The sequence below is a fragment of the Amphibalanus amphitrite genome, unplaced genomic scaffold, assembly GCF_019059575.1.
Source record: "Amphibalanus amphitrite isolate SeventyFive unplaced genomic scaffold, NRLGWU_Aamphi_draft 000349F_arrow, whole genome shotgun sequence".
Taxonomy (NCBI): domain Eukaryota; kingdom Metazoa; phylum Arthropoda; class Thecostraca; order Balanomorpha; family Balanidae; genus Amphibalanus; species Amphibalanus amphitrite.
Window position 1 is genome coordinate 237,794 of NW_024881844.1, and position 26,543 is coordinate 264,336.

General features: G+C 48.4%; 1 protein-coding gene across 1 annotated transcript in view; it reads right to left on the reverse strand.

Annotated features, from left to right (window-relative positions):
- LOC122389213 overlaps positions 1-26,543 on the reverse strand; it is a 48,828-nt gene extending 22,285 nt beyond the window's left edge. The window contains exons 1-2 of the mRNA XM_043381000.1: positions 26,319-26,543; positions 13,546-13,670 (exon numbers count right to left, since the gene is read on the reverse strand). Coding sequence (XP_043236935.1) covers positions 13,546-13,637 — 92 coding nt within the window. The 5' untranslated portion in view covers positions 13,638-13,670; positions 26,319-26,543. The remainder of the gene's footprint in view (positions 1-13,545; positions 13,671-26,318) is intronic.

Consider the following 26,543-nt stretch of genomic DNA (forward strand, 5'->3'; position numbering starts at 1 on the left):
GGTACATGGTTGGGGACCAGTTAGTAGGGTGCCGTGCAAAAGTCACTTTGGACCCCGTTTGCACGTGCGCACGTGCAGAATGCCGCTTCCAGATCTCAGGAACGGCTGGGCCGATTGCGTTCAAATTTGGCACACCGCTAGCGACCAGTTAGAAGGGTGCTTTGCGCAAGCCCGTTGGAAGCACCCTCTCGCCCTTCCGCACGTGCAGGGCTCACTATCTCGCTCGCTCGTTCTTCGCCCAAAAGGCGTTTTACTGGTTTTATTATACAAAAATACACCTCACTGTCATGTTATTGGTTAATTCCATCTACATATTTAACGGACGTTATACCACATGGGCTCATGGCTCTCATTGTCCAATATCCAACGTAAGTATACGTGTGGATGCGTAATTGTGCAATGTGTGCGCATAGCACAAAGCCTTCTAGGTACTGTATATTGATCTTGTTTGCAATGACGTTATGGTGTGTGGTGTACAATAGAACCAGGCATTGTCTGAGACCTCTGAAGATACAAGGTAAGTAAGTGTATGGCTGTTCAGCGGATGGAGGACCATCGCGCCACACCTACACACATAGTGATCGGCGCCGGGCCGGGTCGTGCCCTGACCTCAGCAGCTGCGTGACCGATGGGGCCGGGAAAGGGGTCACGGCCCGCTGGCAGACACGGCAGCCGACGGAACGCTCCCGACCACGGCTAACGAGGCGCCTTAGCGGCAGATAATGAGCAGCACCGCCAACATAGTGCCCCACGCGATGGACCGGCCGTATGCAATTTGTCTGCGGTAGAGGCCAGCTGCCGTTCACGCTCGACGCTGCAGGAAGAACAGTTGTGGAGCTCAACAAGCTCTATAGGATACCGGTCTCGGTCGGCGATGGCGGCCAACTGAATTGACCCGATCAGGGCCGTCAGAACCTACGCCGGTAGATGTTACCATGTGACTGCAGTATGTGTAACAATTGCCACGATATCAGTCACCAGCCATTGTCCCCAATCCCTGAGTCAACTGGTCGATCCAGAGCTGTTCCAACAGCGCCGCACTGTTGCAGCAATGTCGTGCTGCCTCGCTCAAGGTTGTGCAGGATGTAATCGCTCTGGTAATGCTCTCTTGTCAGTTGTCGCGTCGTTTAACATCAAGCGATGTAATTTTGACAACACGCTTCGGTTGGTTCAGATCGCTATTGCTCATGACTTTTTCCATTTCCAGGTGATATACGATCCAAGGAATGAATAGTGATACAGTTAAGAAGCTCGGCCGACAGCAGATCGTTAGCGCGTTGGACAAAAGGGGTATCTCAAAAGGGTTATGAGATGTCGACTCGTTTTAAATTGATAAAATTCGAATATTTTTTTAAGGAAAAAAGATTTTATTAGCCTCGTATCACAATTATTTTGTTGATGACAAGCCCTACGAAATTCTACTTAACTTACAATCAGGACCAAGTTGGGAGGTGCTTATACAGTTAAGAAGCTCGGCCGACAGCAGATCGTTAGCGCGTTGGACAAAAGGGGTATCTCAAAAGGGTTATGAGATGTCGACTCGTTTTAAATTGATAAAATTCGAATATTTTTTTAAGGAAAAAAGATTTTATTAGCCTCGTATCACAATTATTTTGTTGATGACAAGCCCTACGAAATTCTACTTAACTTACAATCAGGACCAAGTTGGGAGGTGCGGGAAATGTATTTGTCCTAAAGAGTACCCACCTACCTATCAGAGGGAGTCGTCCAATATATGCATGGACCAATACCACTTTAGGTACCTATGTATGCTCACTACATGTATAAACACTAAAACACGTTGAACCGTATCATCGTGCAGGTTCCATAGGGTTGATTTGCATTATAAATTAATAGCCGTCCGTAACAATTATCAGACAAACATGCATTCGCCATTCGTGCTAAATGAGTAGGCAGTTCCATTCGACAAACAGCACTCGGATATATCGGCCACATCGACGCTATACAATGGAGTTCACTCCCGGTAATAAGTCCAGCCTCAACAAAGCGTTTCAGCCTAATCTGTCCGATGGCGATCATACTTGGTTCGCTGGTGGCTGCATTTTAGTCGGGGATCGTTAATGCCAGACAAGCTCGGCCATTGGACGGGGCAATCAGGTTTATGAGCGCCCGGAGGTCGGGAACTGGGCACCTTCACGCCACCGGCGTCCGCCAGGGTTTGTGACGGCGTCCGTCCGGGTTTGGGTACGGCGACCGGCGGGGTTTGTGATGGCGACTATCTGGGTTTGTGACGGCGACCGGCGGGGTTTGTGACGGCGTCTGTCAGGGTTTGTGACGGCGTCCGTCGGGGTTTGTGACGGCGTCCGTCGGGGTCGGCTGCGACGGCCGGGGTGGGCCGCGTCGACGCCCGTCGATGTCACCACGCCCTCCGGCTCCGCGTGACGCTACGTGACGGGGTGTCACATGACGCGGTGACGGAGACGCCGATGCCGCCTGCGTGAACTGACGGCAGCTTCGACTCCTTCCGCTGTATTGTATTGTGTTGTGTTGTACATTCAAGAGCGATCCGAATCCAAAAATTGCGTGTTGATTATATAGATGTGCACTGAGCAGTCAACGTCGGCCATGGCCAGGACATGACAGCGACGGAAACCGATAATAAGGACAGTGTGGGGCGACCGGTGCATGAGTACAGTGTGAACGTGCCTAGTGGGTTATAAGCAGCTTCCTCTGTTGTCATTTGGTCAGCAGGCGTCCAACTGCACCGTTGGGAAACGCTGGCCTTAAAACCCAATCAGAGTAAGTGTACATGTCACTTTATCAGCTGTAGCGCAAGCAAAGCATGTTGCCAATAGCGCACACGGTTATCCGGGTTACCATTGTAGGCGCATACATAATGTGGCATTCTATAAAAAAAAAAATGGAGTGAAAGGGATATATGCTGAAAATTTATCGAAAATATGCTAGCAATATGTTGAAAATATTTTGTGTCATTCAACGGAAAAAAATACACTGATATGTATTGATCACCGATCGACGGCATAGAATAACGAAAGCGCAAAACACATCGGTGTAAGTATGTATGTACATACGGTGTCTATACATTACCAACACATTCCAATGAGTTTGTTGTGTAAAGAGAGTAGATGAGTAGTCGGATAACTTGGCCAGCACCTCGTCACCGTTGCCATGTGACCTTTTGTGTCCGCTTACCCAGTTGCAGCGTTGGTATGTCCATTGCTCTGCGACTGCAAGCCAACACACACCTGCAGTGCAGCTCAGCTGGGAGCACTGCCACGGGAAGGGTGCAATGTGATAGACATATCCACAACCGGGAATGTACAGCAGCCGGCGGTTCAAAGCCATGTGGTCTCGCCAGCCCCAGTTAATTGGAGCAGCCGGCGGCCGAGAGTCATGTGGTGCAGGCCAGCGCGAGTTTCTCCTGCTCTTCGGACCCGGCCTGTGGACAGATGCGCGAGCGGCGGATGGGCGGGACGCCTTCATGGCGCAGTCTGTCGCCGAGACTGGTCACGCGTCAGCGAGCAGAGGCGAGCTGGCCGGCCACCGACCTGGGCCTCGTTTCATAAAACTCTGCCGTAACTTACACCTTTCCGTAATTCACACCCTTTCAAACTACGGAGCGCAAATAAATCCGTTTCACAAAGCCACAACTGGAATTGTTTACACCTCCGTAACAAAGCACATTTGCGTAGTTACCGTAATTTATCAAGCGTCCTACAAATTACAATTTCATGTCAACACTTATTTTTTTACGAGAATTTATAAAACAATTATGTTGAATTTAAATCTTAAAAATTATGTATGAAAAAACAAAATTGATATTGATGACCATCCTTTATTAAAACAATACATTAAAAACAGCAGAAAGCCAGCTAAGCAGAAGTGCCTAACTACGAAAGTGGCGCGGCGCGGCGAATAAACAAAATTCCGATAGTGGCCACAAAAAGCGACTGGTACAGAAGATCTGCAGTTTCTTTTTCTCATTTTGGCTGTTCTTTATTCCTCACCGGGCTCAGCATTATACAATATATTAAAAATTAGCTTCGAATCTTCACATTAATTCAAAATCACGCAACATTTTTGTGCGTAGTTTACACCACTGATATCAAGAGCTTGATAAAATATTTGGCGTTAATTACGTCGTTTTATGAAACCCAAATGGCATCCATTGGTCCGGAATCGAGCATTTGCCGTAAATGAAGCTCCGTACTTTCGATGGCGTGAATTACTCCGGTCTCCGGCTTTATGAAACCGAATTGGCATCAAATACGCCAAATCTGGCATAATTGACGGAACGCCGTAAGTAATTCCTTTTATGAAACGAGGCCCAGTGGCGGCACCTGGTCTCTCGTACATACATACACCGCACTGGGAGGAGACGCGACAGGTGCCACACTTAAAGACACTCACAAGAACCCAAAGGATCAGGTTTATCAAAGACGGTAGCGGAGTGGTTTGTTGTGCTGCTTCATACAAATCGAATGTCATGCAAACGTTGTAAGTAAAGGGAAATGGATGAATGAGTAAGCGGTTGAACGAGCTCAAGACACTTATGTTTCAGAGCTGCTCAATGTGGAAGAAAGAAGGTCATGAGATGGAAATCAACTGAACGAACATGTGTTTTACACCGACTTTCGCTTCGAAGTTCAAAATACTTCATGGATATATGAAGGTCCATCAGTCAGCCAAAACCATTATTATTGACTGAGGTTCACTACGAAATATGATCATCGGATATGGCCCACTCTACTTCCCGGCATCTGGCACGGGCGGAAGGAAAACGGGCTCTCAGCTGGCCCAGCGCGGCGCTGATAGTCGCCAAAGCACGGCTCCGGGGCATTTCCGGCTCTTGGCCTCCGTCTCAGCCAGCTTATCCCTCTCCGGGGCAGCCAGAGCCGCTCAGCCGCCCTGCCGGACCGTGCACGCACGCAGCCGATGATGATGAAAGTGAGTGCGACAGCGTGGCGCGAGCGGCCGGTCCAGTACCTACAGTGCCGCCGCTGGGACGCGCCTCGGTGCCCCGGCGCCGCGTGAGGTCATGACCCATGACGCCGCCACGGCTACCGTTCGGGCCGGGTGGCTGTGATGTCAGAATGACAGACTCGGAGGGGGTCCGGCAGTCAGAGTGATCTCTTGGCCCGGCCGGTCGCAGAGTCGGGGAGACGGAGGGCCGCGGCTGACCAGAACCGGCCGCCTGCCACTGCCCTTGTCTGCAGCGGCGGCGTCTGGCAGTGCAGGACCATTGCAGAGCTATGAGTGCTCGGGGGAGGGCAGACGTAACGCCGGAGAAGGGAAGCTCCCCTGCAGGCGGCTTGCATAGATGGCGTAAATCCGACGGGAGAAAGTGGAAATAAAAATGATGCTGGGACACAAGCAGAAACTTCAACCAACTCAGATCCGCTGCAGCAGACGGCAGTATGCATAGAATAAAACTGACAGCCATCCAGCCATCCGTATAGTCGACCATTATAGTCAACCATCCAGAATGAGCTCCTATGTGATTGTATGTTTCCACACAGATGCATGTCGCGACGAGCGGACTTTAGCTGGGCTCTGATTAACACGAACCGTGTGAATCATGGAAAGAGGTATATTATCTCGCCTCCGGCTTCGTCATGATCCTTGATAATGTGCATATGACACTGCTCTACACAAACAGCATGGTCCGAAAACAACTTTACTGGGGATAAGGCCACTAAATACAAATCCCCGGCAACAAATTACCCTAATCAGCCACTCCTAACAACCTCTGCCTAGAGATCTGCACGAATTATGTTCTCACGAGGACGCAGATTAACACTCCCCAATCTCCTGGAACGTCCAGTCGCCGGGCCGCCGCGCCGCACGTCGCCTGCCGGGTACAAGGCCGTAATGCTCGGAGGCGCACCGTTTCAGACGCGCGGCGTCTGGGGCGCTCGGCCCGGTAGCGTATTCGCCAATTGTATTACACGAATCGGCCCATCAACTAGCGACATCTCTAGTGCGACGTCATAGCCATCCGCCGCGACAATGCATGCATTGAGGCTAGATTTGAGTTGAGACTTTTTTTGCAATTGTATATGGCTGTGAGGAGTGTTTGTGTCGTCGTAGCCGAGTGGTTAGAGTCTCGGTGTGGTGGACGAAAGGTCGGTGGATCGATTCTTGCTTTAGCGGTTCTTTTCTCTGAAAAAGAAGTCGGTCGTAGACGCGCATTTTTAGCCCCTACGTTCGCACGCCAATATCGTACGCCCAATAAATCTCTGACAAGTATTCATCTGATTAAGGAATAAGTTGCAAAAGAACTGCAGTTGCAGTCTATACCTGAACTACCAATTTTGTTACGGCACTGTCGATATTCGTCAAAGTCGGAAGAGCTATTATGAAACACACTCGAATGACAACGGATTCCTGTATTATTTCATCGATCAGATAAGACATGTATAGAGATAAATTGATGACAGCCCGCCGTGAGCATGCAACTTAACAACCAGTCCCAAGTTATCTTCATAAACGTCTAATATAAATCTTTTTGACTTTAAAGATTCCAAGTAAGGGGACTTAGGTATCCCCCTGGCGGCTGAAATGTAAAAGTTATAGTTAGGGCATAGCTCCTATAGATGACGCTCTGACCAGGGTATATAGAACAACGCTCTGACGGCTGGAAACTGATAATCTATTCTCGTCCCGTGATTACGCTAACAGCTATGCCGAACTTTTTTGTGCATGGTGATTCTTACACGAAAAGCTATCTAATAGCCTGCTTACCAGCGTGCGATTTTTACTTTTCATCTTAGTTTTCGCTACTTTTAGGTAGGTACTTTACCTTGCCAAGTGCCCACCTACTTTCAAAACGTCAGCGCCGCCCCTGTCAATGCTGCGTGCTATCACCCATTGGCAGCGAGAAATATTGATCAATGAATGGCCAATGCCATCGCCCAGCACCATTTGTCTTTCCATTGGCTACGTTCGCATAGTATGCACTATGCATTAGTGATGTCAATCACAGAAAATCAGAACACCGCTACCAAACCAAATACAAACAAAGACCATTGGAAAATACCGAAACCGAACCAATCGGTTGGACTGCAAATATCTATCTTATGCAACATATTCATTAGAAGAATGCCTACGTCTGATTTCTTAGGTGCACACCGTTGCAAATGCATAAAAAACGCACAATGACAGATGACAGATGACAGATGACACGAAAATCGAAGTCGCCGAGTGGATTGGAACCACCTACCTCTGAGTCACCAGCCCGATACTCTAACCACTTCGCCACGGCGACAACATATTCCTGCCAGCTTAAATGTCATTAAGATAAAACCTAGCTTCAATAGACGCCACCAAGGGCGAGGACCGAAAGTATGACGCCGCGCTGACGTCACTCAGGAGGCACGCTATTGGTCGGCCGATCCGTGTAATACAATTGGCGAATACGCGGCCCGGTAACCGGTTGTCAGGCGCGCCGCCCGATTGGAGCGGTGATACCCGGTCGGCAAGGACCACTGGCGGCGGATATGTGGTGCTGACGAGGGCGGGATATCCACCGGCGTCCCTCCCAGTCACTGATACGGTGAACAACGGCGCCGGCTTAGCTGACCAACCGTTGCATAGCCGTTGAACACGGCTAAGCTCGACTTTCAGTCATGTGAGGTGAGAACCGTGCAAACAGAGTGCAACAATTCGGCGCCGGATGCCGGCCGTGTTGTGGACGCTGACAGGGTAGGGCGGCCATCAGGACGGCCTTCATCGGCCCTCCTTTCGCCGCGCGCCAGGGTCGTCGGAGGAGCGCCCGCCGTGGCCGCACTGCCCGACAGGGCCGCGCGGCAGCCGTCGCCGGCTCTGACCGCGGACTGCCGGCGCCCCCAGAGGTGGACGCCCTCCAAATCACTCAGTCCAACCCAGACAAAGCGCCGAGTGGTCCGTGGCCAGTGCGTGACCACGTCCATCACGCTGATAAAGGACCGCCCTCCGGCGACTATTTCGGCGAAGTGGCCCGGTTGAATTCAACAATCGCCACTTCCAGGTCAGCTGATGTTAATGAGAGCACCTCAGTGGTTATAATAAGCTCCAGACTTCAAGGGCAGTGGCCTAGTCATTTGTCCTGGCGATTTGTCCGTTAAATTCAGCGCATAACTTTGTCATAAAACAAATTCCATCACGATTCCAATCTACCAAATACGCTCCTATCACGATGAGCGGACGACACAGCCAATTTCCAAACCAATAAAACAGCCGTCAATGCAACGCACCACAACACCGAACCAAACAGCGGCCGAAGACACCATCTTAGCGTGTCCCGATCAGACGTCTCGACATTATGAGTCGGTGGTCAATCACATAGCTGGTGGTAATTAACCGAGTGAGGGACAGTTTCATTAGTGGGAACGCAGAGCCGGATCGACCGTCGGCAGGCGGGGGCGACACGAGCCGACGGCCCGCGGGGAACCGGCCACGAACCCACCGCCCCCGGCACCGCCCGAGGAGGGAAACAAAAGAAAGTGTCCGCCGGACCGGTGAGGCGCCATTCCGTGGGACCGATGAGCCACACGGACCCAATCACTTTACGACTGGGACCGGCACGCGGCCATTATTGTAAAGGACAATGGGAAGAGTCAGTCAAAGGCGAGTGCGTATAGAGAAACCTGGCACCTTACTGTTGTTTGGAGGGTAACCAAAGCAGCATAATTACGTAGAGGCAAAAGCAGGGAGGGATAGAGTGAGGAGAGTGAGAACATCGAATTCCAATGGTCAATGTGTCCCGTGTGTCTAACGGCTTCGTCGCCTTTCTCTGAAATGTCTATCTATCCTTTTTAGCATGTAATAAAAGTTATATAATAAAAAAATGCAATGACCTGCACTTGCTGTTGCGTACATTACAAGTTAGTGCATGAATCGGCTTCCACATGCAAGAGTGACAGTGAGAGCGCAGGCACACGGCATGGAGGGCCAAGATGCACAGCTTTCCAATATTCATTGTCCAACCGACGACAACAAACCGCTTTCCCATTCGCCGTCAATTTGGTGCACCTGGTCACCACCGAGCCGTGCCAGCGCAATCCGCATCGCTCCAGAACGGCACTGCGGCGCCGGTCGCCGAGTCACGGTGACTCAGGGACCCCTCTGCTGTCACCCGGGGTCCACCCGGCGACTCGTGAGCAGCTCGGGGGAACGCCAGCGCAGCGCCAGCAGGCCGGACTGGACATTCCGAGTCTGTCCGACGCGGCCCCGTCAGTAGCGAGCGTTCCCGCTCCCCCTGCTCGGAGACACCCCTCATTGAGCTGCAGCGCCGACCGACGCCGACCGCGCGGCCGCCCCGCGTCGTCCGCCGCCCGCGGCCCTTCACCGGCCGGCGCGGCGGAGCGGCCAGCGGGGCTCTTCGGGCGGTGAGAGGGCGGCTGTCGCGAGCCGCGTCCTCGCCCGGCGGCCAGTACCGGCCGGTTCGAACCGGCGGCAGCCGGGTCCAACCTGCTGTCGACGTCGCCGCGCTCCATGTTTTCCGCTTGGAGTCCACACGTGGTGTCGTCATCGCGATCACGCGGCCCATTGGCTGTGCGCGACCGGACGCCAGACAGGGCTCAGGTCCAGATGTGCCCTGGATGTTATTCCTTGGAAACAAAATCATTCACCAGCCCGCGGACTCTGTCGCCAGGCTTCCAGGGCGAGCGTCCCTCCCCTCCTCGGCGAGCGCGGACTCCGGCCAGCGAATCGCTTTCTATTTCGTCTTGTCGCGGCGCAATTGCCGCCGAGGCTCGAGGACATCGCCGTCGAAATCGCCGGCCGCTGTGCGCGAAAACTGCGGCTTATGAAGGCAACGGTGCAGCGGCGGTAGATCGTGGAATCGTCGCCCTTGCACATGTGCTAAGAAATCATAGCTGTTGACGTACTGGGCAAGTACCACCAGTTGAAAGCTAAAAACTAACTTAACAAATTAAAAAAGAAAAGGGCAAGCATCACTAACGGTTACTTCACACTAAAACTCAAAAATCAGTGTATTTTTTGCATTACATTTCCACACTTAAAACAATGTGTCAAGCTGCATGCAATCAAGAAGTTGTTTAACCCGCGCCCCGTAGGGCTACCGGCGGACCCTACCACCCGTAGGGGGGGGGGGGCCGTTTCGGCCCCCCCTAAGATCTCGGAAAGTTACCGACCGATTTTCAAAATTCAAACGGCGTTTGATAGCCCTACCCGGGAACTACCTTGTGACCAAATTTCATTGACCTAGGTCAAACCGATGACGTCACAGGTCAGGTCAAAGGTCAGATTTTCACCGTTCACAGGCAATTCAAGAAATGTGCTGTGAAATCGAGTAAATTGGTAATTTATTGAAAACCATCGATGGTATATTGTTCGTCAAACACATACTTTGCTATCTGAGGTCACTGATACCAGGTCAGGTCACAGCGAGGTCAGGTCACCGGGGGTCACAATATGAATGTGTCGTGTGATACATGTTTTATGGTCCATTTTACATGACAAATGCGATTATGTGGGTTAGGCAGCCTTTGGGGCCAGCCTAGGTCACGTTTTGGTGAAGGTCAGGTCAAGGTCAGGTCAAATTAGGTCAAATTTCAAAGTTGATATTTTTGCATAAAATGGGTAGGGGAGAGTGGTGCAGGAGGCCCCCCCTTAAGCTCAGTTACTATTTTTAGACAACTGATAATATTTAAGCGCTAACGTGTGCATGCGCTGTGAGCATGCATCATTTTCCCATACATATTTGCATTCAAAATGAATCTAGGGGGTACACAAACCGTAAACTTTAACATTTTGGAAAAAGTTGCAAAAGGGCCTCTTACACTATGGGTATGGTAAGACGCCCCCCCCCCCTCGGGCGTTTTAAAAGTCAAGTCGACTTGTAAAAGACGCTTTGCGAACACAGCTGCAAGGCCTTTTATTTCGAAAAGCTAAGCAAATACGGTGTTATCGAAACCAATAACACTTCCAAAGCGCTCGAACAATGCGAAAACTAGCACAACCAAACGCTGATGACCAACGAAAATTGTACCTATAAACTCTAAGAAAAGAAACAGAAAAAAGAAACAAAAACAAACTTCTTGAAAAAAGAATGCCACGCCTGCCGCAGGTGCAGGCGTTTTAGCATCGGGGGCGTTTTTTTTATCGGGGGGCGTTTTATCATCCTCGAAGGGAGGGCCTCTTAAAAAAATACAGTGTTTTAACGTCCACAATATTTATGGTTTATGAGACATTTGCAGCGCACCAGAACATGGTCTATTCTGAAGCTAACATGTGACAATTTCGATGAGAAAAGATTGCATTTGATAGCTATTGTTTTTTCAGATATATAAGGGTGATAAAGATGCATATATCTAGCAAGTAAAGGGGCAAAAACAGAAACAGGCTTACCAAAAGTCGCTGCGACGCACCTGATACCTCAGGTTTCGTGAGTTGTTGTTTCAAGAGGGCTTCTGCTTTACAAGAACATTAAAAAATAAATAACATTATTGGTTTGGTAAAAAAAACGATGGGGCCTCTTACCGACCCTGGGCGTCTTACACGGATCTCCCCTATCCATTCGATGCAGCTCGTCACGGGGAGTCTAATGGTGGTCTTTGTTTTGCTCTACGAGTTCTAGAATTGCCAAAAATTGAGTTTGAAAATTTGACGTCATCATTTTTGAACAGTTTTTTCACTATAACTTGGCCAAAAAACGAGGTATCGATCTGAAATTTGGTATGTAGATAGAAGACGGTAGGTACTATCACATATATTCCGGTTTTTTCGAAACTCAAAAAACTTTTTGGATTTTTTGGCTAATATATCCAAAAAATGCTTTTTTGATTTTTGGGGATCAAAACTCAAAAATTTCAAAAATCCAAGATAGCAGTTTTGTAGCCCTGTCAATTCTACACCTTTTATGTTTTTATCATTTTTCTGTATCTTCAAAGCTGTAGGCCTGACAGGTCTTCTCGCGAAGGTCTTTTTTCGGTCGAAAATGACAGAACATGACGTCACTCTGACGTCATTTGTGGCCAACCTATCACAGCCTCTGGAAAAATTTTTGGTCACAATGTGTAAAATTGATGCCCGGAGGGGTCCTGAAAGTTTCGTGGCGATATCTCCAGCCGTTTAGGAGATATCGACCGAAAAGGACAGGGGGGGGCCGTTTCGGCCCCCCCCCCCCTACGGGGCGCGGGTTAATGATTAACCAAATCAGGGCGCCCCTGCCGTGAAATCATTTGGCTAATTAGTGGATTTTATCATGTGTTTAATCTACAGACGGGGTAGCGGGACATCGATGGCACGCGGCAGTCGTGGGGTACGGTCGGGATATACGGCTCTCGCCCCTCCCCTATCTATCCCCATTCCAAAACCCACGGTCATGAATACTGCCGGCGCGGGCGACAGCTCCGAGCCCCGCGACACGGCGCCACCGGCCGGGTGGACGGGTGGCTATCGGTGTGGGTTGGGGATGGAGGAGGTGGGGTCAGATAAACCCACTGCACGGCTCGGCGGCGGGTATCACAAGATCGATCGCTCGTGAAACGGTGATCCTGGCGCACTATACAAACATAGCGGCCACGTGGGTATGATATGCGCACTCCTGTGATAGTCAAAGGGCTAAGGGCTCCCTCCACCCGCTTTTCGCTGAACGCTACCAGTGCGCCGTCCTGCTCGCCAGTCTGTGTAGCAAATACGATTAGCTATACTTGTGCCTTAAGAACACACAGACGTTGTTAACTTACGCTTGATTATTATGTTCGAGCTATTAATCATTGAGTATGTTTGCAATTGTTGGTACAAAGATCAGTCATGATATTTATTCATTGTTGCACTGCAGAGTGCATGTCCAGTAAATACGGGTCATGTTTGGTGAAATAAGAACAAAATAGGTATTACATTCTGATCCTGCACTCTCCAAGCTGAAGCGTCCCCAGACTACTCGTATCTTTTTACGGTACTTCGCTGTGTTACATCGTCAGAAATGTTCGGTCTCGCCTCGCTCGCGGTTTGCTGCAGAGACGAGAGATGTGGTCAGGCTGGGAACAAAGCCACAACTACGAGTTGATGGGCCGCTCGTTTCAGGGACGTCCAGGAGCGAACTGCGGCGCCGAACATTCGTGCTTATTAGTTGTTGGCATTGGTGTAGTAAAGCCTGTTGGCTGTTGTTTAGTGTCTAGCACAGTTTCACAAACAAGCGTTCCACTAACTATATCAAGGATCGAATGTCGTTTTGTTTTGTCGTCATTTTGTCTTGGTTTGCATGTAATGCATCGATTTGCATAAGAAATATCATAATGTGACACGATGTCTGAAACAATCGGTACAAGTGTCTCTGGTGTCGAAGTGTTACTTACTTCAATTACTTAGCTCTGTTTTTGATGGCCGCACATAAATTGAAGACCTATATTATTCCTAGTTCCTACAGGACGATTAACAATACACATGGGATGCTCTCCACATTTATTGCCCAGGTTCAGAGAACAGTGAACACCTAACCAAGAGAAGACGAGGAGGAAGATAGTCGGTCCTGCACGAAATTGGAACGTCCAGAGGACACCAATGCGCGAGGTGACAAGGACAGGGAGATGGTCGATTCTACGACGCTGGCCTCACCTGTAGACGGCGTAGCAGCAGAGCGTCCAGACGACCACCACCAGCAGGTAGCGGCGCATCACCTTGTGCGGCAGCAGCTTCACGTACTGCATGGTGCCGCCTTCCGCGTGCGGTCGGCGGCAACCCTGCGGGCACGGACGGTCGGTCACAACACGGGACGGAGTCGGGCTCAGCACTCAGTGAGAGGTGGGGAAACTGAAGGGCACCGTCAGCCCTCACAGAAACTAATAAACAGGGTGGAAGATATCAGATTTTAACAACCCAGTGTAAATGGCGTCTGGCGAAGATAGAACAGAACCTAGCTTCAAGTTCCCGAACAAGTCCCCAGTCCGGGTCTCATCATCACAAAGCAGCGCTCATTTCAAATTCCTTCCTTTGAGGTGATTAACCCTCGCCCGCACATGGGGGGGGGGGTGGTTGCCACCCCCCCCCCAGGCAGTCTTTCTGCTCTGCACTCAACATTTTTAGAGCTAGAAGGCTGATTTTTCGTATAGCTGCTCCTCTATCCTTTCTTGATGTCCACTGAAAATTTCAAGTTTCTGTGATTTTTGGTTTCGGAGATATGACCTTGTTTTCAGGTCATGTCATGACCCAAATGGCCAATTCTCAACATCTTACGTTTGCCATGGGCCTTGTGAGCTTTTGACACCCTGATTTCGGCCTTTTTTGCCAGTCTTACCTCCCACCTATCATGGAACATGTTGTTCGACGATGTACAGGGGTCAAGGTCAGGGTCAAGGTCAACCTAGGTCATCTAAGATAATTGCGTTTTAGGCAAGCTGAATTTACTTTTTGTGAAGTTTTTTGACTGCATTTTTGGTAAAAGCTTCTCAGATCATGATTTCATGTCATATGGACCCAAAAACAATCGGTGCACACATCAGTATACACACAGACACACACAGACATACAAACACATATAATTGACCTTGACCTAACTTGACCTGAAATGACCTCAGCAGCAAAATTCTGGTCGGATAGTGTGACAAAGAGGTTCTAGCTGGCTTGGCACCAGAAAACAGCATCGTCATCGGTATTTGATAAGCAGCGCACTTGATATCCAACGGTGACCCAAAACAGCAACATTTTTTAGTTTGACCTGACCTGGAAGGTCAATGACTGACCTAAGAAGGTAAAACTGGGTATCATTGGATTCGTCTCTTCCCAAAGAATCTTTTTGGTCTTTACTGCTAAGCTCTATCTCCAACAGGAACGAAATGGCGCGGGGGGGGGGTGGCAACCACCCCCCCCCCATGTGCGTTCTAGGATGGGAAAATGGCATGTGCGGGCGAGGGTTAATCGAAGAGTTATGAGTTACGACCCACGCCGCAAGGTTCGGTAAACTGCTACGGTTTCTTCTAATTTATTTGTGAACATGAACAAAAGCGGTGAAAGTGCACGAGAACGCAGCACGCTGGAGATCAGCTATCGATCCAGATGGTGTCGTCTGTGAGAAATGACCGGCCCTGTGCCGGACGGAGCCGGCCCGCGGCATTCAGCCCGCTCTGCCGCCCGTGAAAGGCGGCGGAGGTGCGACACCCATCTCCCCACCTTCCGTCCGTGAACGGCGGCGTAAATCCACAGCGTCAGTTAACGGAGGCGACGCGTCCCCCGCGCCCACAGCGGGACTCCGGGGCACCAGCCAGAGTGTTGCTCCGGAAGGCAGCTCGGCACTGCAGGAGGTCGGCGCTGGTATTGAATAGCCTCACAGCGGCTCCAACGGGCTTCAGAAATCAGAAAAATGAGCAAAACTCAAAACCATGATGGGACTACGACGAAATTCTTTCTAACCCTTGTTGTTCTTGTCAAAAATAGAAAATGGAACATGTCTTTTGTCTATTTACCTATTGGTGAAAAATCCCCGTGCCACTCTTTCGGTCAAGGTGCAAAAACATCTACAGGGCCCACTGCACACTGTGCACCACAGTGCATCCCGCAGTTCCGCTCGACCTCCGTACATGTTACGAGTGCATCCCGTGGCGGCCGACCGTGGCGACCGACCTTTAATGAGGCGCATTCTAGGCTCACCCATCACCCAGAGTTAGCCAGACCCAAACGGTGCCCGTTCAATACAAATGGTAGGTGTTGGAAACTTTCTGAGTGACTGTCATTCTGCACGAGTGGTGGGGGCCATGCATGCAAAACGGAGCGGCGGAACGGAGCGGGCGTGCTAGCTGACACTGGCAATTCGAGCCAGCAGAAAGGACAGCGGCATCTGCAGCTTATACTCCTGCACTAGTGCACATGAATGTTATTCATGTGTGATTTGGTGAGTGGAGGGTGTTCTATCTAGAGCAGTCTTCGCCAATACCTATACGTCAAGAATCCAGTACCTACTCAAGAAAACGGTATACCAAGCCGATACAACACAATCTAAACCAATGCACAACTGGACAATAAACAATGCAAATACCAATAACTTTTCACAATTACAAAGTGCGAATGAATATCACGGGGGAATGTGTGAGTTATATACCTATATGTGAACTACTGTTCATGAACTGCACGTGACCTCGGCAACCCCAAGCAACCTCGGGTAATGAGCAATATCGCTTAGTCCATTCTACACTGGAGCCATATTCAGAGCAATGAAGCTGACATTAACCAGCCAATATGCGGGGTAATGCTTGCTCAGCGTAACTCAATTTAGAAAATATTTTTGTTGAGTGTTATTTGCGAGACAAAACTAACTATTTTAGACACAAGATTGAAAACGGTCGTCAGGGGAGCCTTCATCCAATTTATGGTTGAAAAGTCCCACTTTCACAATACATTCAAGGTTGTACAGAAATGGTAACATAAAAGTGGATGGAACAATAGGCTTCGAGGCCAATAAGGGACCCAGGAGTTCCATCTACATCCTTAACCGCTTTTTTTGCGGATAATGTCCACCACCGCACCGGCCCGGGTGGCCCATCCATGGGCACACAGTCAGCACGCGAGTTGTCGGACGGGGTGAGGGGCGGAGGGCGGTGGGCAGGCCGACGGGACTGGCGTGCTGGGTCGCTGATGAGGCCCCGCGGGCTGCGGGCCGCGTGCCCCTGGGCGGATCAGGGCGCGGCCGCTGAATCAATGGACGCGGCAGCATGTGACGGTAACGCCCGATGGGTGCGTGTCATCCGGCGGCGGCGGTCGCCGGTCGCCGACCGACGCGGCCCGTGAGCGGCAAAAAGCCGTGCGCGCCCGTCCGGCCGGGCGGCCCGGGGTCCCACAGAGCTGGCTGTGGTCGGTCGGAGAGCGCCCGCCACGGGCCGGCCGGTCCAACAGAGCCCCCGACTAGCTGCGGTCGGTCGGAGAGCGCCCACCACGGGCCGGCCGGTCCAAATATTTGTCTTGGAGAGTCGATCGTCCGAGCCTGGTGCAGCCAGATGTCTGAATTCCGGTGATAGCTAATGAGCGAGTTTCTGCGCGTTGCAAAACGTCAGCCATGTAAATGTATGTATATAGGTGTAAAGGCGAAATATGTATCGGTTTTCCTCTGACGTTCATTAGACGGACCGACGCCTAATTGGTCCTAGTATGTGGCTAATGATTATGGAGTAGTTACGGCTGATTTTTCGCACATCACTGCCTGTTAGTTATCAAGCGAGCTCAGATCATTACATATACTCTGCGTCCGGACTGCAATGTCACCAGGCTAGTGCGACATTTCAATGAACCAACCAAACTGTGATGTGCACGCATTGACTTCCGCAGGTTACACGGTGAACATCGGTGCTCTAAGTGTGGGGAACTCGAGCAGAGTTTGCAATTTTAGTTAAACGGTACTCGATCTCGAACGGTAAAGTTGACATGGTATAATCAAGTATACTTGGCCGTGTATTTCACAATCACGTACGATCTTGATGTATGCAAATCCCGTGTGACACGGCTGTTTTTACTGGCTAAAATTTTGCATGTCGAGGAGGCGGTGTTTTATGAATGAATGTCCGAGGCGGTTGCTGTCCGACGAGCCAAAGCAGCATGATGTCGACAAAGCGAGTTGCAATGGCTCTCCTATGCAGATCTGGGTTTTCGGCCAGCAATTGCAGCTTGAATGCATCATTGTGCATTTCATGCTGGTCGATTAAACTCGTGACACATGCGGTAACTCGGGGAGTTTCCAGTTGCAAAGCTCGATGCAGTGAAAATAAGTCAACCATTGCTGAGGTAAACCCGTAACCATGATAGAAACAACCCATTGGTAGCTAAAGAAAAAGTAGCGCATTATCACTGAAAAAAGTTTTTACCATCAATTTACTAAGTTACTAGCTTTGGTAAATTTTACCATCAGCCTACCATCATATTACTACCAGCCTACTATGGTGCTGAATACTATCCTGCCTTGACATGTTGATATTACCATGGTTACGTTTATCAGGGGTGGTTTTGTACCCCAGTTTACAAGGTGGTAACCACCTGAGGCTAGTAGATACCCTCGTAAGCTAATATTCCCTACCATAGTAAAATCAACCTTTCCACGGGCGGATCCAGCAGGTGAATTCGGCGATCAAGTCTCCTCCTTTCCATAGAGGTGTTTGCCAATTTTTGATATGTTGGAAGGAGCGTCATCCAAGGACTAGCTGAGACCCTGAGCAATTAATAGTTTTATGGACGAAAGGCCAGAAATTTCTTGCAACAGTTCCCTGGGTGTGCTTCTGCTGCTATGGTAAGGTATACCATGGCAACACCATGACAACACTACACCCTTACTAACAATCCACGTGCGTCTGACTCTGCTGCAGCGGCGCCGCCATGTCAGTTCCGGCCGCGCGCCGGCGTTGTGAAGGTGCTCCGTGGTTTTAAATATTTGAACGGTGATTGTGTGGGTGGTTAGCGTAGCTGACGGTGGAGGATACTCGGAAATAACAAGTAAGTCGTTGTATCTTCAGCATAATAATACTTATCTCACGAGTGCCATTTCCAGCAAAGATCGCAGCCTTTGTTTCGGTTCATGTTGTTGAATTTCCTTGAGACCCTGTTGGACCGGGTAGGGGGAGGGTGGTGGGGTGGGTATCATTGCGGGCATTTCCCAGCGTCGGAAATCAACGTGTTTTTTTATTTGTTAACCCACGCCTCACTGGGGTATGTGCTCTAACGCGCCCCACAGCACGTTACAGCACGTTACAGTGGGGGGGGGGGGGGGGCTCCTAACTCCGAAACTACTGGGCCGATTGTCAAAATTCAAACGGCCCCTGGTAGCCCTGGAAATATTGTTGAGCGAAGCCTAATGTCATTGACCTCGAGGTCATCGATGACGTCACAGATCAGGTCAAAGTAAAAATATCAGCGTCTTGGCACTCTGGGCGCCGGCCAACAAATCAGATCAGGCTCATTTTTTGTTTGCACACTCGTGAATATATGCGTAACATAACCTGAGGGTACCGAACTTGTACTTCGAATTTTTCAGGTCAAGGCCATCTCATCCCAGGTCACGAAAGCTTTATATCGTGCATCGGTGACGTGAGACATGTTTTATGGTTCATGTAGGCCATATATATCGAAATCAGTGTTGTATGTGTCAGTTTAGGCCATTTTAGCTGAATATAGCTGAGGTCAGGTCAGGTCACTTTAGGTCAAAAATGGTCAAATTTTGAAGTTGACATTTTTCAACAAAAAAGGTGTTTGTCAGATGAAGTTCACATATATTCAACGCATATGTGTTCAAACACATATAGACCCCGTTTCCATGGGCATCACTGATCCGGATCAGCAAACTTAAATCGTATTATATTTCTCGAACTCTTCGTTACATGATATAATTCCAAGTGGATTAGGCTTATATAATCAGTTAATCCCTTATTTTCATTTTCATATATTGTCTAACTATACTGGATTAGCTAATCCATTTTTACTGATCCGGATCAGTGATGCCCATGGAAACGTGGTCATATTCTGCTTTTTTTCATTCAGAAACGTATATGTAAAAAAATAAAAAATACAATTTCTGAGTTTTTATATTTATAATTTTCAAAATATTCAACATTTCGAAAGTCCGAAATCAGTTTGGTAGCCCTGTAGAGTCCACCCATGCAAAAAAAAGGATCTAGCTTAACCCTCAAGGCGGTGGGGGGGGGGGGGGGGCATTTTTTGCATCCATCTTTAGGTTTTTTTTTCGATATATCTCCAGAACCGCTGCGCCGATCTTCACCAAACTTTCAGTACCCTTTTGCACATTGTGACCAAATTTTTTTTTTCCAAAGGCTATGATAAGTTGGCCGCTACGTCGGAGTGACGTCATTTCTGCCATTGTCGACCAAAAAAAAAGCTTCGCGGGAAGAGCTGTCAGGTCTATAAATTTGATTATGCATAAAAATGTTCAAGACATGAAATGTGTAGAATTACCAGGGCTACTATACTGTTCTCTCGATTTTGTTTTTGAAGTTGACCCCAAAAATAAAAAGAAATAGATATAATAGCCAAAAAATCCCAAAAGTTTTTCGATTTTCGAAACAAACGGAATATATGTAATAGCCACTATGGACTTCTATTCACATTCCAAGTATTAGATCGATAACTCCTTTTTGCCAAGTTATAACAAAAAAAAAACTGTTCAAAATTAATGACGTCAAATTTTCAAACTCGATTTTGGCAATTCTAGACCACAAAGCGCAAAACAAAGACCACCATTAGACTCGCCGTGACGAGTGGCATCGAATCAATACCAATTTTATGCGAAACTATCAACTTTGACCTGAAATTTGACCTTTTTGACCTGACATTGACCTGACCTCCACCAGAAAGTGACCAAAAAACCGTCCCTGATGGTCTTATAACCAACACCATTGAGGCGAATATGAAAAATTGGCCATAAAACATGCATCGCACAACCCTACTTAGTAAAGATAGGTTCATGTGCTGACCCTTGGTGATCGGACCTGGTATTATCAGTGACCTCCAATAGCAACATATGCTCGTATAATAGGCAACTCACGCCCTATCGCTGATTTTTGACAAAATGCCCTTTACTCGATGTTGCAGCGCATTCCTTAAAAGACCCGTGAACGGTGAAACATTTTATCTTTGACTTGGCCTGTGATGTCATCGGTGACCCCGAGGTCAATGAAATTGAAGTTCCCTCGACAAATTTAACAAGGCTATCGAACGCCATTTAAATTTTACCGATCCGTCATAGTAGCTTCGGAGATTCGGGGGGGGGGGGTCAAAAATCCCCCCCCCTCCCACCGCGCGGAAGGTAGCCGGGAGGCCCACCGCTTGCCGGGTTAAAACTCAGATCTTGAGAGCGATTACCGTTGTTCAATGCTTTGCATCAAAATCGGCCGAACATGATGTCACTCTGGCGTCATTTCCGGCCGATCTATAGTAGCTACGAAAATTTTATTAGTGCACAAGGTGTCAAATAAATTGATGCAGCCGAAGGTCCTAAAAGCTTTGTTTTGATACGTCCAGCGGTTTTAAAGATATTGCGTAAACACGAGAGGGGCTATGAATAGCCCTCCCCACAGTAGGGTGGGGGTTAACCCTCGCCCGTATTGGTGTTTTTCAGCCACGAACGTTTAAGGGGGGGGTCCGTTGAACCCCCTCCTTGCCGTTTCGCCCCTGATTGAGCTAGAGCTTCGCGGAAAAAACGAGCGTGCTGCCCGTGACGAGAGAAAGCCGATGGTACCCAATTTTATCCTAGGTCGTCGGTCCTAGGTCATCGGTTGACCTTCCAGGTCAGGTCAATGACCCAAAAGTGGGGAAAACTGGGACCTGTTAGAACGTCGTAAAACGTGGCTGCTATTGGGTTTTTTAGGGAACTGATCACGAATATCATGTTAGCTATGATCATAGATGATGTCTTCATGCATTTAGGCCAGGTCGGGTCAGGTCAGGTCAGGTCAACCAGTAAGGGTTTTGCCGGGTATTCGTAGTAGGTGCACTAGGTGGCAACCGCCTCTGACAGCTTCGTAACATGTTACGAAGGCACCAAAACTACTTCGTAAATGTTCATATATGGTTGTTAAATTCGAAATCAGCTAAAAAAAAACTAGCCTAGAAAGATGCTGATAAAACTCGAAAAAGTAAACCGAGGTCATCAAAGGTCAATGAACTGACCTGACCTTCTGGTGACCTTGACATCCACCCTAATGCATGGGAGCAGCATCATATCCCATGTTTGAACGCTTGAAACCACGAAAGGACTGCAAACGCGCGGCAAATGCGAGCCGACATACGCCGAATCGCGATTCCGGCCAAACATGGTCTCGAAAAGTAGGTCACAGGTCAAAGGTCATTAGTCAGGGCCATTACATTTTTTAGGGTAGGTGTAAAATTGATTATAACTCGAGGGTACTGAAAGCTTCGTTGCGGTCGGCCGCTTTTTACGCGAGGTATTCGCGAAAAACCGAGGGGGAGTCCGTTCGACCCCCCCCCCCCTATACGGGGGAGGGTTAACAAGCCAAAACGTTGCTAATTTTTATTTTGATCTGACCTGTGACGTCAACGGTGATCTCGAGGTCAATAAAATTAGGTTTTGCTCGACAGTTTTTCCAGGGCTATCAGACGCCGTTTCAGTTTTGACAATCGGCCCAGTAGTTTCGGAGTTGGAGCGGGGGGGGGGGGGGTTCTATAAATAGCCCCCGCCTCCCCCAGTGGAGTGCGTTACAGAACATACCCCAGTGGGGCGCTGGTTAAGAGTAGAATTTTTGAATTATTGCCAACACTCAACACTGCACCTCATGGCAATTAATTCATTATAGGGCATTTTACCTGAACCAGCCTCTGGCCTAATGTCCCAAATTTGCTAAATTCCTCACCCTACAAATCCCCTGTTCTATTAGATGCTGCCATTTTTTTAAAACAACTTATCTTAAATCCTTGTTTCATCAAACTGGGAGCTAGGTCACGGGACACTGCGAGTCAAGGTGGGAGGGGTAGGAGATAGAGTGTCACTGCAGCACACACAATCAATCTTTCCATTGGTTTATCTTATATCAATGCCTGCTCTTTTCCAGAGCTGGCTTTCGAAGTTCGAACCTTCGGTATATGGCTACCAATGCCCTTGGAGAAGGTGTTGCGTGATAAATCGCTGGAAGGGCGACATTCAACGATTGTGTGAAAAGAGACCGATTGCATTGTGATGATAAAGTGAACTGTAATAATTGTTGTTCATGCGCGTTGTTTGGTTATGTGCAGACGTAACTTTGTTTGTGGCCAAATGCTTTTTATGTGTGAAATATTTCATGTAGGTTACTAGGTAGATGCTTTGGAAAAGTGAAGAGCTGCTTTGTCGACTGCTAGGTAGATACTGTCATGCATGCTGTTGTGCATCAGTAAGTGGCTGTCGTAATGATAAACAAATTTGGCATGGATAGGCTAAAGCACAGCATATGAAGCATGCTGGTTGATGACTAGTAAGATCCTGTTAACCGACTGGTAATATCACAATAAATGTCACATAGTAAACTATTGTTTTACGATGGTTGGCCAGCAAAGCAAAGCTGGTATCCAGATGACAAAAGGATGGTTTTACCATGATAAGTCATTAGTAAGCATTACCAGGGAGTAGCTAACGATAGTAAAGTCCTAGTTTCGTGCTAGTATCACGTGGGTTTTTGGGCATGGTATGACGACATATAGTTACCGTGTTAATACCATGGTAATTTTTACTGGCATTGGTATTCACATGGTTTTACATTCATATTAGGCCTAGTATTTGGGTCGTAAGTTAGTTTACCATAGGTAAGAGGCTGTTCAAAATATGACCACCACTCGAAAACTAACTAGGGTGGTATTTTTCTTAGTAGGCGGTACCAGGATAATACTAGCGTTAGTAGAGCTTTGGTTTCTTATTAGTTATGCTTTAGTTTCAAGGTAGTATGATGAAAAAATATTACCGTACTAAGACCATGGTATTTTGATGAGCATTGGTAGTTGCATAGTATTCCTTTGATATTGGGCCTAGTATTTGGATCGTAAACTGGTTTACCATAAGTAAAAGGCTGTTCAAAATATGACCACCACCCAAAAACTAACTAGGGTGGTATTTTTTTCTTTCAGTGATGATTTTTTTTAATACAACTTAGATCGTGCCCGAGCGACCCGCACTGCAGAGCGAGCCCCGAACTGTGCAGTGTGTCGGATATCAATCAAAACTAACGAATGTGCTATGGTCCCTTCTCAGGCCAGTATCATCCACTGCCAAATTAAGTCTCAACGCTAATGTCGGGGGTACAGACTAGTTTTGCATCCTACTTTTGACACACGCTGCGAGCCCCTGGCTTGTTTTGTGTTCGTCAGATGACAGTTACCAGGTGTCGGTTAGTTTTTACCACGTCCCAAAAATAGCTGGAGCGTTTCTGCCTTGTTTTGGAAGCAGGTCCTCGTTAATGCTGTGTGTGATAACAAAGTACCTAGTAACAATAATAACGAAAAACAATGTCAAAACGAGGGCGGCTTGTTTAGTGACGATGTTCAAAAGAAGCATCGTCTTGTTCCTACTTAACGAATGAAGCTCAAACTAGGTCAAAACTAACGTATTGCTATACATTTGAACCCCACGACGAACCCCCCAACTAGGCCCTAATCAACCCATAGTCAGATGACCAGCAGATCCTACGCCGCCCAATCCAGTCATCGAATTTGCCAGCGAATTCGTTTGAAGACCATCATATTCTTAAATATCGGTGGTCTTCAAACGAAATCCTTTACCTGTTTGATGACGAATTCATCCGGCCCATTCCAAAAACGCTCAAGATAAAATGAAAGTGTATTTCTGAGATAATGTGATTTCTTGCAATGCACCTTTCGTATATCAAGCGAACCTTTCACTTCCAGCCCCCGTTTACAGTTATCAATCGAATCAGAAGCATGCACATATCGATAGATCTGAACCTAAGAACACAGAAGACATTTTGTAGAGTACCTGTCTGAGCCTATGCGGTGGAGCCCGTGAGCCGCCCAACCGCAGCTGCCTCATGAACTTGATGATAGGTATGAACCTCAGATTGGCCAGAGCTTGGCCGTCAATAACCAGCTTATTTATATCCACAGTTGTAGTGACTTAGGGTTTGGAATTTGCCAAACCTAAGTTTTGATTACCAAGAAAAGTTTTGTACTTCTTGCACTTGCCTTTTCTTCATAACTTTGGCGGAAATCGTCGTAGTGAAACTTCAGTGTTCCGTTAGCTGTCGGTTCTTGAGAGAGTTGGCCAGGCCGGACACCGGGGGCGGCTCCACAACTTTTGAAAAATTAAACCTAAGTCCTATTGCACTGCATGGAGAGCAATTCATTTAAAATTGCTCTTGTTCCCCCCCCCCCCCCCGACAACTTTGCAAACGTCTCTGCGCGATTTAGTTGAGAATAATGGCTTATGGCAAGTTATTGAATCAGAACGTCGATCACTGCAGGTCATATATCGGCAAGCAATTCTTCATAACTAGACACTGCACAAATGGAAACGATACAGGTTTGCCCAGTGATAAACACTCGCACTTCACAGACGCACGCACCCCCGACCGAACGCGGCACGGCACACGGCGCAACCGGCGCCGGGTAAGCCGGGAACGCATTAAGTGAAGGATTCACAGGTGCGCCACTTTATTGCGAACAATAAAAACCTACCGCAAACGATTAAAAAAAAGTTTTAGGGCAATCGGAAATACAAATGTATTGACTTATAGAAATAAAATTGTTATTCACCTTCCAAATAACCCAACAATTTATTTGCCGTAAAAAGTGTCTGGAAATGGAAAGTTGCAAACATGATTCAGCAAGTAGGGAAACGCAGCAGCTACCTGGCGAATAATCTCAGGCTGGTTTAGTGACGAGTGCATTGCTACGGCTTGTTCCGCACCCTTCACAGATTACTATGACAAAACTACCCCTAGTATTTTGATCATCCTGAGGCTGGCTTTCACCTAATAATTTGATGAGGGTCTTCCTCGTTTCGGATTGAGGCGAAAACAAACGTCAAACAACCTTGATAGTTAATTCAGCACTTCAAAACAAAGGTACACCTAGGGTATCATTACAATACCGGATCATAACGATCTGGATAGTTCTCAGCCTGTAAGCTAACTAAGCGGTTACTCGTCAAGTGGTAGGTACCGGAAGCATTGACAACCTGGTGACTGTTTCGAGACCCTTGTTTTGACACATAGCTCGTCAATATTTTTTACAGTGTAACACAGGCTTTTCAATGCACACTCATATTTATTCTGGTCCGGCGGCAAGAGGCCGGCTGAATCTTTGGGAAGGAGAAATGTCTTAGCTTTGAGTTTCGAGTTTTCAGGCTTGCATTGGCATAGCCCCGAGGAGTTCCAACCGAAAGATGCGTACATGAACTGTTGAATGTGCTATGCAAACATCTAACCTCGTCGTGCAAAATGATACTCGTTTACCAGCCAATATGCCCGTATGATGAGTCGACTTCCTGCCCTCACAAAATGCTGTCTCACCCTCCCCCTGGCTGACAGCGCGCCGCGCGCCCTTGAGCGTCGCTCGGGCCGAGAGCATTGCCAGGCAAGGCAGTGGCAGTTTTAATCAACCATTCCTTTGCGGATAGAAAACGTGGATATCTCGTACTAGTCGCACTTACCTCTGAGTCTGATAGATAAAATGCTAATTCGTTGTCAATTAATGACAAAATTTGCATTACATAATTGGTAAAGAACGATGCGGTGCCAAATTTACTTCACCGATAAATTTTGTTCTGAGTTTATCGTGAAGTGAAAAGGAGTAGAATATCACCTTCACACATGACAGCTGTTAATAAAGCGCCTGTTCAACAAAAATTCACGCACAGACACCACATGTGACCTCTCGGGCAGGGCCCGCGGGAGGAAACTAACCTTGATGCTCCGCGTGTGCTCGTCCGTGCGTCACTGCAGATCGACAGGTGTGCAACTGTAACCGACTCCCGCTGACCTAGGCGGAACGCCGCCCTCCCTTGAGACACCCCTCCACAGCGACCGAGGCCTGGCGGCCCGCACCAGCCACCTGCGCGCACCACTCCGCACCACTCCGCACCACGGCGGCACCGCGCACCGTCTCACTGCGCCCGGCCGCGCCGTCAC